Source organism: Dipodomys spectabilis, unplaced genomic scaffold, assembly GCF_019054845.1.
Source record: "Dipodomys spectabilis isolate Male_0828 unplaced genomic scaffold, ASM1905484v1 ptg000098l, whole genome shotgun sequence".
Lineage (NCBI taxonomy): Eukaryota > Metazoa > Chordata > Mammalia > Rodentia > Heteromyidae > Dipodomys > Dipodomys spectabilis.
Genome location: NW_024870775.1, coordinates 2015590 through 2034760, shown reverse-complemented (window position 1 = coordinate 2034760; position 19171 = coordinate 2015590). Strand labels below are relative to the sequence as shown.

General features: G+C 40.5%; 1 protein-coding gene across 1 annotated transcript in view; it reads right to left on the bottom strand.

Moving 5' to 3' along the window:
- The window catches only part of Fancc (FA complementation group C), a 213212-nt gene that overhangs the window by 32054 nt on the left and 161987 nt on the right, over positions 1 to 19171 (bottom strand). The window contains exon 8 of the mRNA XM_042687050.1: positions 6774 to 6930. Within this exon, the coding sequence (XP_042542984.1) occupies positions 6774 to 6930 (157 nt within the window). The remainder of the gene's footprint in view (positions 1 to 6773; positions 6931 to 19171) is intronic.

Genomic DNA, 19171 nt, shown 5'->3' with positions numbered 1-19171 from the left:
TTGAGGTAATTCACAGATGAAAGTGAATGCCTCTTACAAAAAAGATATTGAAGGAACAGAAAAAAAATCTCTCAAGTCCCTTTCCATTGTAACCTTTCATTAATGTGTGTGTGTGTGTGTGTGTGTGTGTGTGTGTGTGTGTATATATATATATATATATATATATATATATACACACATATATTTTCCCCCTTTAGAATCAAGAAGATAGCTGCAGAAGAGAGAAGCTGAAGTTCGGTAAGCTTGGAATAGATTCTCTTTCCATGGCCTATTTTAACATACTTTAATGTTTTACTCAGCTAAGTCATTATATGTATTGTTTTATAATACAATATATATTTATGTAATTAGCATTCAACAACAAAATGTCTCTGAGGCAAAAAAAAGAATCTATGCAAGGCTGGGAGCCACGCCTTTAATCCTAGCTACTCAGGAGGCTGAGATCTGAGGATCGCAGTTCAAAGCTAGCCTGGGCAGGAAAGTCCGTGAGACTGTTATCTCCAATAAACCACTAGAAAACCGGAAGTGGCGCTGTGGCTCAAGCAGTAGAGCGCTTGCCTTGAGCTGAAGAGCACAGGGACAGCACTCAAGCCCAGAGTTCAAGCCCCATGACCAACCAAAAAAAAAAAAAAAGAATCTGGCTTTTGGTTTGTTTGGTGTTTTGCCAGTCCTGGGGCTGAGCCTAGGGCCTGGGCACTGTCCCTGAGCTAGCACTCTACCACTTGAGCCACAGCACCATTTCCAGCTTTTTCTGTGTATGTGGTACTGAGAAATGGAACCCAGGGCTTCATGCCTGCTAGGGCAAGCACTCTACCACTGAGCCACCTTCCAAGCCCCTTCGAAAAACAAGGCACCTTTAGAAATATGTGTTTTCCTTTATACCATTTTAATCTTTTCTATTTTCAAAATGGTAAACATAAAACTAAGGATCTCTTTTACATTTTAGCTTCTATTTTGTTCTCAACATTCAAGTCTCTTACAACAAATCTGAGCATGGAAGAAATACTCTTTTCTCTTTAATCTTTACCAGATGTTGTTTATATTATAAGCAATTTTTTCAGTACTCTATAATGCAATTATTGTTTAATTAGTGATAAATCTGCCATTCCTAAACTTAAAAACTTAACAAGTACCAAATGTACTTTAATAGTTTAAATTTACACGTGCTCTCTTAGTGGGGGGACACAGAAGTGGGAGGTACCCAAAGGGGATTCCAGCTCTGGCGCTGCACAAAAGTCCCCCAATTCTGGTCCCTGTCCTCACCCAGTGTATTGTGGAACCTGAGTGGGGAGGAAATTCCTCAGCTCCCACTGCTGCTGCGCAGTCTCTGTGTGGCAGGGGCCTCCAGCTCCACTCCTGTTCTATTCACTCCTTTTGTTTTTTCCCTTTCTCTCTTCAGCTCTGGCTGGTTTCAAAGTCCTGCATCCCTCAAAGTGCAAATGAGTCTTGCTATTTGGGCTTTCTTTAGACAATGCTGGGGCACCTGGTGCCCCCTTGAGGCTGACAATAGAAAGTGCAGCTGCTGACCGGGGCAGGTTCTCAGCTTCCACTGACTGCAGACAGAAGCCACTCTGTACTTTTGCACTGTTAAATCATGCACGTCAACTACTGTTAAATTGCAAGCTTCTCACTAAAGAGCTAAAGGAAATGCTTAAAAGTCTTCTAATGAAAATACAGAAAAAGGAAGCCCTGACACACTAGTGAAAGCTTCATGTTCAGAAAAATGAGAGCTTCATTCAGGACGAGCAGCTAATTCTTTGATGCAATATTTGACTAACAAGAAATTGTGCATTTGAACTTTTTGGAAGAAAAGTTCATTTTTCCTTTGACAAGGGTGTGACTGCTATGTGGAAAATAAAGAAAAAGCAATCCTTTTCCTATAGAGGACACTGAAGGGTCTGGGGACTTTTTATTCTTAAGTCCTTACTAGACACAGAAATACTATTTTTCAAGTCATGAAGACTTCTAGGAAGAAGAGCTAATTAGGAATTTTCTCTGATTTAAGATCTAAATAAAAAACAAAACTCACTCTGCCTCCTGGCCCTGCTCCCGTTTGGCCCTGCTCCTCCTTGGGGTGGATCTATGGGGGAAGAGGGGCGAGCAGATCCCCTAGATCCACTGGGGTGGCTGCAGCAGGCGCATGAGACATGAACAAGTGCACCAAGGGCATGGGAACCAAGGTGCCCCAGGCCCTGGCATGCAGCACAGCTCAGCAGCCAAGCACAGGGCCATCCTGCCACCCAGCCAGCCTTCTCATTCAAATGTGGACTCCAAACAATAGCTTTTTGGACTCCATAAACAGAACTGTAACGGGAAAACATAACATCCTTGATTCAGGGCCAGCCTTGGGAAACGAAACAGTGCCAAGAAAGCTGCATAATTAGCAAATGGCTTTCACTGTTTTTTGTGACATCAGTTTCTAAGGTCAGCTCTGAGGCTACGGATTAAGGTCTCCCGGTGTCTGTGCTGTCAAGGAAAACACAAGACCATCTGCTTTTGAAAGTTTCAGTCTGCACAGTAAGTGACAGACTGGGGCAGCTACCTCGATTTATTTGGGGGCCACCAACTCTGGCAGACAACCATGTACCAACGGCTGCCAGAAGGTGAACCTTAAAACTAAACAGGTTTGAAAACATATTTTGATTTTAAAGTCAAACATATATATACAGCTTTATGAATTTATGTTTCATATGTATGTATGCATATACGGTAAGTACAGAATTTCCAGGACTCATTCTGAATAGTCCCAAGAGATGGAAATATAATTAACAGTGTTCCATATAAAACACAAGTTACGTAGACCATCACACTTTAATTACTCTCAGAATCCAGCTCTAATGTAATAGGCATCAGGTTTCCTTTGGAGCAAAGTGCAGCAGTCTCGTGCTGGGTCATACAGATCTGATACTTGTGCATAGTCCTGTCACTGCACCGAGATACTGTGTTGCGATAAATGAATCAGATGATGCAATTAGGAAGCAAGTTCTTCAGGTTACCCCTGTAATCACTCAGCTAGGTCACAGGCTTATTACAGGATCTTTGGCTTTCTAGCACTCCAGGCCCAGGATGCCCTAGGAGAGCAGCCCACGCCAATCAGGGGCTTCCAGCTCATCGTTTGTATTGTAATTACCAACTTGAACCATGAGGCACAGAGAGGTCACATCCTGCCCATGCCACAATAAATTAAACCAAATAACACCCTCTAGAATCCCCTTTTAGCCATAACAAAAGCTATGAATCACTACACCCATGATCTGATAAATTCTGTGGGAAATCAACTGACATTGGGGCTGTTTGAAGGGGCAGGTTATAGCCAATTGAGACTGAAGATTATACAAAGCCATGCGAGGAGAGGACTCTCTCTCTCTACTACCTCTCTCCTTCTCTCCCTCTCTTTCTCTCTCCCTGCCTCTCTTTCTCTTTCCCTTTCCTGCTATGCTTGCTAAAAAAATCACTCCAGCCCCAGGACCCCAGGTAAAAGCCCAAGATTCTTCTTCAAAGAAGAACCACAAGGATGAATGAAGGTTCACAAATCAGACACAAATTTTCTACTGAGAGAAGATTTAAGGAAAAATTTATGCACCTAGAAGCAAATAGCTTAGTTTCTGCATTTTGTCACTTAAAAAATTGTATCAAGCATAGTTAATTTAGAAATAAAGAACTTTAGCAGGCAGTTAAGGTAATTTACTATCTTAAGTCACCTGGAATGAGCTGTCAGAGGGCTTCCCAAATATTTTGTTCTTTCTTTTGTGCTAGTACTGGGACTTGGACTCAGGACCTGGGTTCTGACCCTTAGTTATTTGGGGTTTTTTGTTTGTTGTTGTTGTTCAAGGCTGGTTCTGCACTACTTGAGCTGCATCTCCATTTTTGGCTTTTTGCTGGTTAATTGGAGATATGAGTTCCACAGACTTTTCTGCCCAGGCTGGCTTTAAATCATGATTCTCAAATCTCAGACTCCTGAGTAGCTAGAATTACAGGTATGAGCCACTGGAACCCGGCTGGATTTTCTTCATTTTTAATTGTGCTGTCATTATTTTAACATAAGGTCCAAGGTTATTTCTTGCTTCATTCTTTTGGAAATGGTGAGGTAAAGTAGTGATTATCCAGAAAAAAAATACCCTCGTGGGCTCTCTCAATTTTAACATATATTTTTCTTTTTCCTTCCTTCCTTCCTTCCTTCCTTCCTTCCTTCCTTCCTTCCTTCCTTCCTTCCTTCCTTCCTTCCTTCCTTCCTTTTTTTGCCAGACATAGTAACCTTTCAAGTTAGGTTGAGTCAGTCTGAAACAACTGGCTTGCAAGTGTAAGCAATATGGTTAACTCAGGCTTCCCCGAGTACCACCACATATACTGGGAAGGCAGAAAGAGAGGCCAAATGGAACCACAGAGGAAGAAATGGACTACAGGGCCTGGTCAGGAGAGACCCACAGAGAAAGAGGCATTTTGGGCCATTAGGATTCTCTTATACAGTTTCCAGCTTGAAAGGAAAAGAAGAAAACATGAAGTTTCACCAGAATTAAACACATAGTCTAAGGTGTACAGAGGTGAACTGGATGAACAGGATGGCCCAGCAACCTCAGTGCCTTCCAGCCTCAGTCTCAGCCAGGGCGGGCACCCAATCCCAGTTTCATGGCTACCAACTTAAGATTGAGCCTGTAAGCACTGCTCTTGGAACTCACTGAAAGATAATTCCATGCCCCATCTCCTACATGATAGAGGAAAATGGGAAATAAAACATGGGGGAGTCCAAAGAGGTTCACAGATGGCAGACACCATCACACCTGTACTGTTACCATGTCTGTCTGGATGTGCTGTGATTCTTGTAAATCTAAGAAAATTGGTATTTTAATTATGATTAGTATGATTATGCGCTGACAGTCATAGCAGTTAGCATAGTACCAGCTCCAATTCAGGTTTTCTCCTGTAACACAAGTAACTGAACCAAGTGGAGGGCTGACAGTCACTTTCGTAAGTGACTAATTGGGAGCCAAGTTAACAACTGTGGACACTGCAAATACACAGGTGATGTCTGATCCTCTCCCTCCAAAGATGGACACCTAGAGACTAAGATAGAAGCCCCTCTATGAGTATAAATGATTGGTTCTTTCATACTGCAATTTTAGACACATTTTACTTGTGGCTCTGATCTAAGAGTATGCACTGTGAAAAAATGCAACTGGAGGCCCCATGCAAGCAAACAAACAAGTCCTTCACCTCATTGCTGACAACTTGCTGGCAATTCAGACCCATCTGAGCATTTCCTTGAAGGGGTTGTTCTTATGGACCATTTGGAAAATTTCTGCTATGGGCGCACATTTGATGCCTCCTGCCTCATCCTCCTATCTGTGACAACAGGTGTGTAACATCAGGCTCAGCTTCCTTGGCCTGTATTTCCTTTTATATACTCTGTTTTTGTGTGTCTTTCAAGAAATTAGCTCTTTCGACAGACTATCTTTGACTCATTTGCTTGTTATTTGATTTTAAAAAAGGATTCTTTAAGAAAACATTAACTCTTCAGGTGAAATTACTAGCAGATATTTGGAAATAGGGTCTGGTTCACTGTTGGTTCACTGTGAACTGTTGTTTAAAAAAATTGGGGGAGGGGGGCTGGAAAGTGGCTCAGTGATAGAGTGCTTGCCTTGCATGCATGAGGCCCTGGTTTGATTCCTCAGCACTACCTAAGCAGAAAAAGCCACAAGTGGCTCTGTGGCTCAAGTGGTAGAGCGCTAGCCTTGAGCTGAAGAGCTGAGGGACAGCACCCAGCCGAGTTCAGACCCCACAACCCCCCCCAAAAAAATTGGGGGGAGGGGTACATTGGTTGTCATTTTTGTTCTTATACAAATAGAAGTTAACTGCATAATGGAGGTTCAAGGATGGAAAAATATACAGAACACTTAGATCTTTTAATTACTTAACTATTTTCCTTGGGTTCTCTTTTGTTTTTCTTAAATTTTCTCTAGTGAAGAATTAAAAAGTTTATTTTCTTAATGTTTTTGTTTACTTATTCCTTTTTCCCCTTGTCCACAGATCTTTATTTTTTAAAACATAATCTTCAAGTCAAAATAAACATTAATTTAACCAAATTTGTTGTGTCCTTGGCCTCTTTAGATGCACTACAGGTGTGCACCAGATGGGACTATAGGTATGTAGCACCTCACCCTTGGTGGGGCAGTGGGCTAATATCTGTCAATGAGATTGAAGAAGGTAGGGGGCAGGAATACAGCCCATGTGTCTTCTTAAATAACAATGATATATCAACAAAGCATTCCTTAGGGGAACCCCATTACCCTACCCTCAAATGTTTTTTTGTCCAGATATTCATTCTTGTGTATTTGTAATACAAGGCACTAGATACAAGTAAATCTCAGCCCTTTCCTCAAACTCACCAAGTCTGTCAAAAAGCCCTATTAGAGGGCTGGGAAGGTGGCTCAGTGGTAGAGCGCTTGCCTTGCAAGCCTGAGGCCCTGGGTTCGATTCCTCAGCACCACATAAGCAAAAAGGAAAAAAAAGCTGGAAGTGGTGCTGTGGCTCAAGTGGTAGAGTGCTAGCCTTGAGCTGAAGAGCTGAGGGACAGTGTCCAGACCCAGAGTTCAGGCCCCACGACCGGACCCCCCCCCCCAAAAAAAAAGCTCTATTAGAAAATATAAATTTATGATTCTTAAAGTTCTGACATCCTTTTTCCTATTACTCCCCCTTCTCCCTTTTTCTTCTTTAAAATAAATGATTCCTAGCAATTCCTTTAAGGATTTTTCCCGTCACCAAATCCCAGTACGTACCAGCCATGAGTCTTTTATAAAGCATTCCATCTTCCTCAGACAATTTCTCTCACTGGAGAGTAGCTTTTCAAAAAGACGTAGCATTGCTTTTTCAAGACTGGGAAGGTGCCGAAGCCACAGAGTGATTATAGCTGACAAAGGGAGTGAAATCTTCCTCCTTCAGCAAGAAACAAACAAAATGTTAAACAAATTCCAGGGAAAAAGGGAGATGACAATGTTCAAATGCAATTACCGATCCAGTTTGGAAGTCTCTCATCTTGGTGTTGACAGCAGTTAATATTTGTAGTATCCATAAGTATTTACTGCATATCCATTTACAAAGTAATGTAACTATGCTTCCAGTCATTAGATAAATGCTCAGAAAGAAGAAAACTGATTTTTTTTTTTTTTAACTTGGAAAAATTCCCTGTGATGTCTCAGTGAATGCAATCCCTAAGTTAAGAAATAGTTTAAGGTAGAACCAGATCTGGGTTGAATCCTAGAGCTGTGAACTATTATCTAACTGTATAACCCTGGAAAGTCAAGCTAAATTTACCCATCTGTGAAATGGGCCCCTCAATATTGTGATTAGAAGGATTTAGTACACATACAGAGACTAGAACAGTGCTATCGTACTGTAAACATGCAATAACTGTAGACAGTTATTGTTTGAAAGTTCAAAAATATTTCTTATTTCATGTATGGTGGTTATATTATAGCCTAGTTGAAGAGCAGACCTTGAGAATAATGCTCTGGGGATTAAGAAGGTGGCTCAAGTGGTAGAGAGGAGAAGAAGAAGGAGGAGGAGGAGGAAGGAGGGGGGAAGAGAGGGGAGGAGGGGGATGGGGGAGGAGAGGGAAGAAGGAAGAAGGAAGAAGGAAGAAGGAAGAAGGAGGAGGAGGAGGAGGAGGAGGAGGAGGAGGAGGAGGAGGAGGAGGAGGAGGAGGAGGAGGAGGAGGAGGAGGAGCAGGAGCAGGAGGAGGAGGAGCAGGAGGAGGAGGAGGAGGAGGAGGGGGAGGGGGAGGGGGAGGGGGAGGGGGAGGGGGAGGGGGGGAGGGGAAGGAGGGAGGGAGGGAGGAAGGAAGGAGGATGCTCTGGAGAACCCTCAATTTCATGTAGTTTTATTTCTATTGGAGGATCCCTCCTGTGTCAAATAATTTGGATTGTACTTCCTCTCCTGGAATGAGGGGCACCAGGGAATGTATGTTGCCCTATGGGATACCACAGAACCAGCCTTGCCCACTATGTTCCACACAGGCAGGTACCCTGAAAGTCTACTGCAGATGCTTACAGCTATTAGTAAGGAAAGCCAAAGTGAGCAGAGGCTCCCCATCCTCTGATTCCTTCTCTGCCTATCTCTTCCCCTAATTCTTTGCCAGTTCTCTGCAGAGGTAGTGTGAAGCCCAGGGACCAGAACTATGGCAGGGAAGAAGAGAGCTATTTCCATCAGCATCTTCCATTCTCCTCATGTAGACCTATCCTAGATTGACTCTGTACTAAGAGCTGTGAAAAAAGCTGACAGTTGACAGACTGTGGAGTAGCAGACAAGGGGATGATAGAGTGAACACAACCTACCTCTGCAACTCCTCTCATCTCACATTCTCATTCTGAGCTTCAACTTGACCCCTACCAGAGTCCATCTCTCCATTTCCCACAACCATCAAAGAACTGCAAAGTGCCCACACCCCTGAGCGACAAGTCAGGCCATCTACTCAAGATACAAATAGGTAGAAAAGACCAGATTTGGAAGACAATGACAATGGATAAGAATTCTGCAATTCTGAGTAGGGAGAGGTCAGCAGGAAGCTTCATGAAGAATGCCCAGCCCAGAGACACCAATACTCAGGAAGCTGTGTCACCAGAGTTAAAACTTGAGAAGAAAGGCCTAGCTGTGATCAGTGCTGCCCAAAGACTGAGAAGGGAACAAATCAGGAGCACTGTGCCAATGTATGCCCTGGAAGGAAGAGAAATGAGGAGGAAAATGCAGAAGAGGGGTTAGAAAGGAAGCCAGGACAGGTCTCCAGAGGAATGACTGTGCCAAGACAGATGCTAGGGATTACCCCGAGTGAAGGCCTTGGGCGCTCCTGGAAGGTAGTTTTCCCAAGGTGGTAAATTCAATGAACACGCATAAACAAAAACAAAAACTTAGCTCCCCCAAATTCCCAGCCGATAATTAAGGGGAGTCTTCTGTATAGCAGGTGTGTTTTAGGTAACTAGTCAAGCATTTGGGGTTTACATGTGCAAGTTATGGTTCTCCCTGTTAAATAATGAAAAATGAGTTCCCAGGTGGTGCATTCACATGGAACATTTGTTTTTTTGGTTTTTTTGGGGGGGTCCGGTCATGGGCCTAAACTCTGGGCCTGGGCGCTGTCCCTTAGCTCTTCAGCTCAAGGCTAGCATTCTACCACATGAGCCACAGCGCCACTTCCAGCTTTTTTTTTTTTCTTTTTGTTTATGTGGTGCTGAGGAATCGAACCCAGGGCCTCATGCATGCAAGGCAAGCGCTCTACCACTGAGCCATCTTCCCAGCCCTGAACATTTGTTTTTTAATGATGATTTTTGAAATAAAGCAGAAGTTTGGGCAGGACAAGTTTCCTGTTCAATACCTGCTAGTAGACTCTTCCCGACAGGTACCTCCCTCAACATTAAGAAGACTTACTGTTTCTCAAAGTACTCAGTTTAGTGAGGCAGAGACTTACCTCATCCTCTCCATAAAAAACAGGGAGTGGATAAAGAAATTGGTCCGTCTACTTATTAAATATTTGTGACTCAAAGTGCTTTTAAAAAAACAGCTATAAAAGAAAAACAAGAAAGGTTCATGGTGAAAGTGAGTTTGTGAGGGGTACATTCTATGTTCTAAAGCTATCTAGTGTCAAGAAAGGCTGGAGCTTTCTCAGCTAACATAAATGTGCAGGCAGGATAGTTTACTTTTTGTTCTTATTGGTTTGGGTTTTTCAGACAGGGTTTTACTATATATAGTCTAGGCTGGCCTTGAATTCAACAATCCTACTGCTTCAGCTTCCTGAGTGCTGATTATAAGCAGAGAGAAGTCCAAGCTGTTTATACTGCCTAAGAAACAGAAAAAAATTGGGATAAATTTTCTGGAGAATTAATTTCAAGGAATTAGGAAAAATACTCTATTAATCTTTTTGAAGGGGAAAGGGAGAATGAGTAAAGGGGTGAGATCAGATTGTTACATATTGTCAATGTGTGAAAATATAGCAATGAAATCCTCCTCTGTATAACTAAGCTAATAAAAAATGCTAACAAGAAATTTAGCCATAGATATGTGCATAATGTGGGAAGACAATCATCTATAAGCTAAGGAAAAACATGTTTAAAATATATATATATATATATATTTTGTTGTTGTTGTAGGGTTTGAACTCAGGGCCTGGGCACTGTCCCTGAGACTCTTTGTGCTTGAGGCTAGCACTCTACCACTTGAGCCACAGTGTCAATTCTAGTTAATGGGAGATAACAGTCTCACAAGGACTTTTCTGCCCAGGCTGACTTTGAACTGTGATCCTTAGATCTCAGCCACCTGAGTAGCTAGGATTACAGGTGTGAGCCACTGGTGCCTGGCTGGAAAAGGGTTTTAGAAAAAAAAACAAAACATTGTTCACACTTGATCTCAGAGTTCCAGGCTCCGTAACTGTGAAAAAATAAACTTCTGTTATTCAAGCCAAAAACAAAATTCCCAAACCTACACTTCTCTATTATGTTGTAAATTTGTATTGACCTGATAACATGATCTTTGCACCATATCAAAACTGAGAAATGTGTGCCACTGTTATCACATGCATATACAAAGTGCCTCACTACTCTAAGCAAAGTGCAGCAACTGCCCAGGTGAAAACATGTCCAAAGCAAAATGTACTGGAATTTTTCCTTAGAAATCAGTATTAGCAGATTTTTATGTGAAAACCTTTTATCAATGACTAAATTTATGATATTTTATTAAGGATGGGGGGAATAGAGGATGAGAAAGAAAGAAATGAGCAAATGTATGTCAGAAAGTCTCAATCAGTGGAAGAATAGAAATGAGAGTTTTGTTATTGTTTCACTCCCTTTCTGTCCATGGTATCACACTAATCTTCATTTATTTGAACATTCATGGATAATATTTGACAAAAAAACTTACAGATTGATTTTTCTTCAAGTTAGGGGGAAAAAAATTTTCCATGCCTCAGGACACCCAACTACATACTGAATGGTTCTATTTTATTTGGACTCAAGCAACTCAGGGTTAGTGCAGAACCCAGAGATTAAAGGCCTCTGAGCCTTCTATTGTAAATAGAGGTTCCCATAACCCCCTCTTCAGATTTGATCATTTGCTAGAACAGCTCACAGAACTCAGGAAAGCCTGTTCCTTACTGCTACCAGTTTCTTATAAAGGACACAACTCAGGAATGGCCAAATGGAAGAGATGCATAGAACAATGTGCAGAAAGTGTTTCAGTTTTCCCTGCCCCCTCTACATGCACTAGTACCCCACCAGCTTGATTGTTTATCAACCCAAAAGCTACTCAAATCCCGTTATATAGGTTGGTTTTGTTTGTTTGTTTTTTTGCCAGTCCTGGGCTTTGAACTCAGGTTCTGGGCACTGTCCCTGAGCTTCTTTTGCTCAAGGCCAGCACTCTCCCACCTGAGCCACAGCACTAGTTGCAGCTTTTTCTGTTTATGTGGTACTGAGGAATTGAACCCAGGGCTTCAGGTGTGCTAGTGAAAGCACTCTACCACTGAGCCACATTTCCAGCCCAGTATAGGAGTTTTCATGGAGGCCTTACTACAAAGGCATGATTGATACTGGCTGCTGATGATTAAGTCCAGTTCCAGAAATCAGGAGTAGGGCTGAAAGTTCCAAAGCTTCATTCCCGTGGTTGCTTCCTCAGGTTGCCAGCCCCCCTACTGCAGCACCCTTCCCCCATCATCCTGAAACTCTCAGGATAGACCAGAACTCACCCTAATAGCATAAACTGAGCTATGGTTGAGAGGAGCCTAGCATAACAAAAGATGCTCCTCTCATTTCTGCCATTAAGAAAATTCCAAGTGTTTTAGAAACTTGGACAGAGACCACATATTTCTTATTACATCCCAACGTCACATTTGTACATTTATTCTTAACTTTGTTCACTGGCAAAACCACTCCACACAGTCATTAAGATTTGTCAGTGTTTTTGAACCAATGGACTTGGATTCACCTCAGAAGACATGTCATACTGAATTACTTACACTTCACAGACTGAGGAAGGAACCCCAGCAGCCCTCCTAGAAAGGTTTTATGCAATCTGCAGCTTGCAGGTAGCTGTGAAGGTACCCCTCAGGGACAGATATGAACAGCTAGGCTTGACTTTTAGGCCAAAAACTTAAATCGTTCCTTTTGGTTATCTCAACCACACGGGGTGAGAAAGCATGTGCTGTTCAAAGGAAGATAGGCAGCTTACTTTTGAAAATACATGACTGTATTTGTTTTTGTTTTTTTTTTGCTTATGTGGTGCTGAGGAATCAAACCCAGGGCCTCAGGCATGCAAGGCAAGCGCTCTACCACTGAGCCACCTTCCCAGCCCTGTATTTGGAAGTCAAGACCAAAGACATCCAACTAATAATAAAACAGATGAAATTCCACTGGTGTACTGTGGTAAGCAAACAGTTGGAAGGCTAAATACAGGGCAAGATACACTGGTCAAAGCAAGTGTGTGGTTTCCAAATGAACATGAAGACTGTGTGGGGAGTGGGGCAAGGGGCATGCAGTAGCAATTCACACTGACTAAATCAGCCTCCCTGTGTCAACATGTGGCAGGGATGCTCCAGTCATGGGAATGAGCCCATGAAAAGGCTCCAGCTCTTACGCCACTCCTGGACAAACTTGCTTTGCTGAAGCTGGAAGAATTGGACATGTTGAGGACCACCCAACTCTTCTGGACAGTCTGTCCCCTGTGGATTAGCAGATGTAATTTTCCAAACCAAATACGTTTTATTAGTTGTTGAGGGAGAACATGCTGTCACATGTAAGATGAAAGAAAGGCAGGAGGGCTGGCTGGCAGACCTGTGGCTTGGGCTTCCTCAGAGCCCCATGGGTGGGGGGCAGCAACATTTAAGCATGTTGCCTTCTTGCCAGTAATTTCTGAGTGTGTTGGGGCTTCACGGAGAATGCCAAAAAGAAAGACTGGACATACAGATTGCTCAGACCTTATTCTTCTGTGAGATGTATCGGAGATGCATCAGAAATGGAGCTGCCATAGTGAAAGTCAAAGATCATTTTACTTCAAAGTAAGTATTTTGCAAAGATGCTGTGGAGAAAAGTGAAAACTGGTAGAGAACACCATTAGAATCTCAAGTATATACTCAGTTAAGTGATGTAAAAGTTAGCACTCAACACACAGTATAAATTCTTAAATTATTACCTCAGATATAATAAAGATAATTGGTAGATTTTTCAGGAAATCTTGATTTACTGGATAAATTTTGACAAAGGGTTTAGTGAAGATAGAAAAAAAGTCTTTTTCATCCACGATGATAATTATGCTTTAATCTTTTAAAAATACCAAATGACTTAGCCATGTTTCCTTTCTAAATCTTATTTTAATAAAGTATGGGTTACAAGTTTTCACATAAAATGAAATTAAAATATGTATTCTAATTTCAAAGAGTTACATATAAGAAATGGAAACACTCTACTAGAAACTGCCTCCTCTGAACTGTCAGAACTTCAGAATTCATTTCCCAAATATAATGATAGAATAAAACCCCATTAGAGTTAGGCACTACTGGTCCATGCCTTGAAATCCTAGCTACTTGGGAGGCTGAGATCTGATGATCATGGTTGGAAGCTAGACTGGGCAGGGAAGTCGATGAGACTCTTATTAACCACCAAAAAACCTAGAAGTGGTGGCTCAAGTGGTAGAGTACTAGCTTTGTGCAAAAAAGCTTAGGGACAACATCTAGGCCCTGAGTTTAAGCCCTAGACATATAGGTGTGTGCACAAACACACACACGCACACACACACACACACACACGCCCTCCATTAGAAGATGGAAAAGACATATATTAACCAAAACATACAAAACAAAAGCACTACAAATCTTGACATTAGTAATAGGAAAGAGTAGTTTGTTTGTTTTTGCCAGTTCTAGGCTTGAACTTTGGGCCTGGGCACTGTCCCTGAGCTACTTTTGCTCAAGGCTAGCACTTGGTGGCTTGAGACACAGCACCACTTCCAACAATAATAATAATTTCAAAAGATTTGCACTGTTTTGTTTTATATTTCTAAAATGCAAACATCTAAATTTTGTTTCAAATGTCTGATTTTGTTTTAAATATCTAAAATGGTTGTGTGGGAAATATACCAAATGCTTCTTCAAGATCACAAAAGTCAAACTAAACAAATGCAGATAGATATGCTTTTGGACAGGTTGACAAAGCCTCAACATCATAAAGATGCAGGTCTAAGTAAGTATTTCTATATACTTAACAGGTGCCTCCTTTCAAATAACATTAGTTGTCTTTTCCGGGAGCCAGACACATTTGTTTCAAAGTTTACGTAGAGGATAAAGCAAGCAATAATGCATAAAATACATGGAAAAGCACACAGACACATACATACTAGACTAAAAGAGTGGAGAAACGAGAAGGAATGAGGCCTAGTTTTATATTAAGCATTTTAGACTCTATTACTAAAACAACTGTACCAGGACATGAATCTATGATATATGATAGGCTAAATCAAAAACAATATAGGCTTAACTGCACATAGAAATTGAGGGGCATACCTAAGAATTAATCTAACCGAAGAAGTGAAGGACTTCTATGATGAAAACTTTAAAAACCTGAAAAAGGAAATCAAAACAGAACTTAGAAAGTGGAAAAACCTCCCAGGCTCCTGGATTGGAAGGATCAACATCATTAAAATGGCAATCTTCCCAAGGCTATCTACAAATTCAATGTGATACCTATCAATATTCCAACCTCATTCTTCGAGGAAATAGAAGAGGCAACCCAAAAATTCATATGAAACAATAAAAGACCCCGACTAGCAAAAACGATCCTTAACAGAAAGAACAGTGCTGGAGGAATATCAATACCAAATTTCAAACTCTACTACAAAGCCATAGTAATCAAAAGAGCTTGGTACTGGCACAAGAACAGACCTCAGGACCAACAGAATAGAATTGAAAACCCAGAAATGAACCCACAGACCTACAGCCATCTAATCTTCGATAAGGAAGCTAAAAATAATAGAATGGTAGAAAGACAGCCTCTTCAGTAAATGATGCTGGCAAAATTGGTTAATCACTTGTAGAAAATTAAAGCTAGTTATTTACCATAGCTAAGATATGGAACCAACCCAGATGCCCCTCAATAGATGAATGGATCAAGAAAATGTGGTATATATACACAATGGAATTCTATGCCTCCATCAGAAAGAATGACATTGCCCCATTTGTTAGGAAATGGAAAGGCTTGGAAAAAATTATATTAAGTGAAGTAAGCCAGGCCCAAAGAAACATAGGTCCCATGGTTTCCCTTATTTGCAATATCTAGTATAGGTATGAGTCAAGCGGAAAAAGTCAGAGAATGTGATGTTAGGAAAACGAACCCTCAAATATGTATTTTAATGTTTTTGTTTCTTTCATGCATGTGTTTCTAACGCATTTATAAGATTATTTCTCGGTTGCTTTGTATGTCCCTCCCCCACAGTGTAACCCCTGCTTTCACTATATTTGATGTCAGTATAACATGTGGAGGAGATGGGGACAAACAAGTCGTTTAAGGATTCAGGTGGACCTGTTGCAACAATGAGAAGTACAAAATGTCATGTCAAAACCAGCTTTACAATGTCGGAGGGGGGGGGGGGTATGATTGGGTGGGGGGGAGGGGGGAGGCTGGGAAGGGAGGTGAAGGGTAAACAAAGGAGGAGGCTGCAATGCTTGGTAAGAAATGTATGCATTATCCTGACCATGTAATTGTAACCCCTCTGTACAGTATGTTCTCAAATAAAATAAAATAAAATTTAAAAAAATAAAAATAAAAATGTCATTAAAAAAAAAAAAAGAAAGAAAATTAAAGCTAGATCCTTATATATCACCCTGCACCAGAATCAACTCCTAATGGATCAAAGACCTTGGAGTCAAAGCAGACACTCTGAAAACACTACAGGATGGAATAGGAGAAACCCTAGGTCTCCTTGGCACAGGCCGAAATTTTCTTAATAGAGACCCAGAAACACAACAAATCAAAGAAAGGTTGGACAAATGGGACTGCATGAAATTGCAGAGCTTCTGTATGGCAAAGGACATAGCTAGCAAGATTAATAGAAAGCCCACGGATTGGGAGAAGATCTTCACTAGCTATATAACGGACAAGGGTCTCATATCTAAAATATACCTGGAACTCAAAAAATTAAATCCCCCAACAACAAATTCTCAAAGAAACAACTGCCCAATAAATAAGTGGGCTAAAGACTTAAAGAGAAACCTCTGAAGAAGAAAGAAGGATGGCCAATAGACACATGAAGAAATGCTCAACCTCCCTAGCCATAAAAGAAATGAAAATCAAAACAACATTGAGATACCACCTCACCCCAGTTAGAATGGCTAGACTCAAGAACTCTAATAACAACAGATGCTGGAGGGGATGTGGACAAAAGGAAACCTTACTGCAAGTGTAAACTTGTTCAACCACTTTGGAAAGCAGTATGGAGGTTCCTCAAAAGACTCACATAGAGCTCCCCTATGACCTGGCAATCCCACTTTGGGGCATTCACCCAAATGATCACAAACAAGACCATGTGAAAGCTACCAGGACAACTATGTTTATTGCAGCATTATTAACCATAGCTAAGATATGGAACCAACCCAGATGTCCCTCAGTAGATGAACGGATCAAGAAAATGTAGTATATATACACAATGGAATTCTATGCCTCCATCAGAAAGAATGACATTGCCCCATTTGTTAAGAAATGGAAAGACTTGGAAAAATATTATATTAAATGAAGTAAGGCAGGCCCAAAGAAACGTAGGTCCCATGGTTTCCCTTATTTGCAATTACTAGTATATGTCTGAGACAAGCAGAAATGGTCAGATAAGATGATGTTAGTTGAAATGAACCCCAAGATAAGGACTCAAATGTTTTTTTCTTCCTTGTGATTGTTTCTAACATATTTATAAGATGATTTATTTGTTGCTTTGTATGTTCCTCCCTCATGGTATAACCCCTGTTTTTACTGTATTTGATGTTGGCATAATTTGTGGAGGGGAAGGGAAAAAACAAATTGTTTAGGTAGGGGATACAGGTGGACCCATTGCAACAATGAGATGTACAAGATGTTATGTTGAAAAACGAACTTTACAATTTTGGACGGGGGGGAGGGGGTAAAGGGTAGGAAGGAGGGAGTGTGGTGAGGGGGGGAGGTGGGAAGGGATGGGAAGGGAAAAAAAAGGAGGAGGCAACAATGCTTGATAAGAATTGTACTCATTACCTTGTCCATGTAATTGAAACCCCTCTGTACGGTATTTTCACAATTAAAAAAAAAAAGAAAGAAATTGAGGGGCATTTCTGTATGGCCCTCAATTATGACCAAAGGGGCATCTTAAGTCTGCAAGGAGCAAGATGGGTGTTTATGCACTCTATCACCACACTCAAGATGGTTGAAATGCTCTACAACCCAAGAGAAAAACAACACTATTATTTTCAACAAAAACCAGATTACAGATTGAAGATGCTAAAGAATCTACAAAATCTACAACCAAATGCAGTATGTGGGCTTTAAACTCTAACAAACTGCAAGAAAAATTGTCAAAAAGCTGAGAGAATTTAATCCCTGGGAGATATGGGAGTATGATAAGGAACTAACATCAATTTTTAGATGTACTAATGAGATTATAGTTGTTGGGTTTGGGTTTTTTTGTTTGTTTGTTTGGTCATGGGGCTTGAACTCTGGGCCTGAGCGCTATCCCTCAGCTCTTAAGCTCAAGGCTAGTGCTCTACCACTTGAGCCACTGCACCACTTCTGGTTCTCTGGTGGTTTACATTGAAGATAAGAGTTTCACAAACTTTCCTGCCCAGGCTGGCTTTGAACTTTGATCCTCAGATCTCAGCCTCCTGAGGAGCTAGGATTATAGGCATGAGCCACCAGCACCTGGCTTATAGTTGTTTTTTTTTTTTTTATGCACACTAGAATAAGGAAGGGTCTATATACATAGCAATTCTCCAGTTTATCTCTCAAAATATTTAAAAGTCAGATTTGAAAGATGCAAACAATATCAATAAAACATTTTAAAAGTATAGTATTTTAGCAAAAAACTTGAGGCTTGTAAAAAGTAACTTAGAATCACATCAGTAATCTTCATACATTTGTATGTATGTAATAAATTATCACACCCTGGACTTGTGGCATGGCTCAAATGGTAGAGTTCTTGCCTAGCAAGCCTAGGTCCTGAGTTCAAATAACACACTCTAACACATGAATGTGCACAATGAAAAAAAAAATCCAAATAAAGAAAGTAACATTACCTCAATTGAATTAATACTTTGAATCTCATTTTGATTTAATGGAATTTGGAAATCTTATGTAAGAGAATCTAGAAATTGCTATAGGTAAAAGGTATAAGGTAAAATGAAGAAATGAAGAAAAGAAACTATATTTTTCTGACTTCTAACATATAACAATTCTCACTCTGGGGTCCACAAAACCCTTGTGGTGATGCAGGGAAACGATGACTCTTCAAGGTTTCTGTGAGCCCACAGCTGTTTCCATAAAAATACTAAGATGACATTCAACACTTTTTTCTTTCCTGTTAGACGTCTGTGCACAGTGGAATCACAGAGCCAACATGGCATCTGATAATTTTATTTCTCTGACAGTGAAACAGACACTTGCTTTTTTTCATGTTCTTAAAAAATGTAAAGGTATGCTAGGCATTCACACACATTGAGACCAAAGAGAGATGCTCTTAGGGGTGTACACAAAGGTATGATGCCTATGTGCCTCTGATCATAAAATATTTATTGAAATAAAAAAATTTAAGGTATGTTACAGATATAACTTTGCGCATTTTTCGAGACTAAATTAAGTTTTTTTCTTTTTTACTTTTACTATGCCTCTACTATCTTTGATTATATCTAAAGTCATGTCTGTAATTCCATTATCTCAAAAGCAAATACTTTAAAAATTGCTACTTTTCCTATGCCCATATGGAAATATAACAAGAAACATATTTTTAGTAACGTTTTAAAACTTTTAAAAGCCTTTTTATATCTTTTCTGAATTCTTTTAATTTTATGTTACATAGAAACAATTTTTACATTAAATATTATATTTATATAAATACAATGCATATTTTAATTATATGTCCTAATGCATAGTTTAGATGGTTTACAATTTATCAGAATTTTATTTAACAGTATTTTATTGTC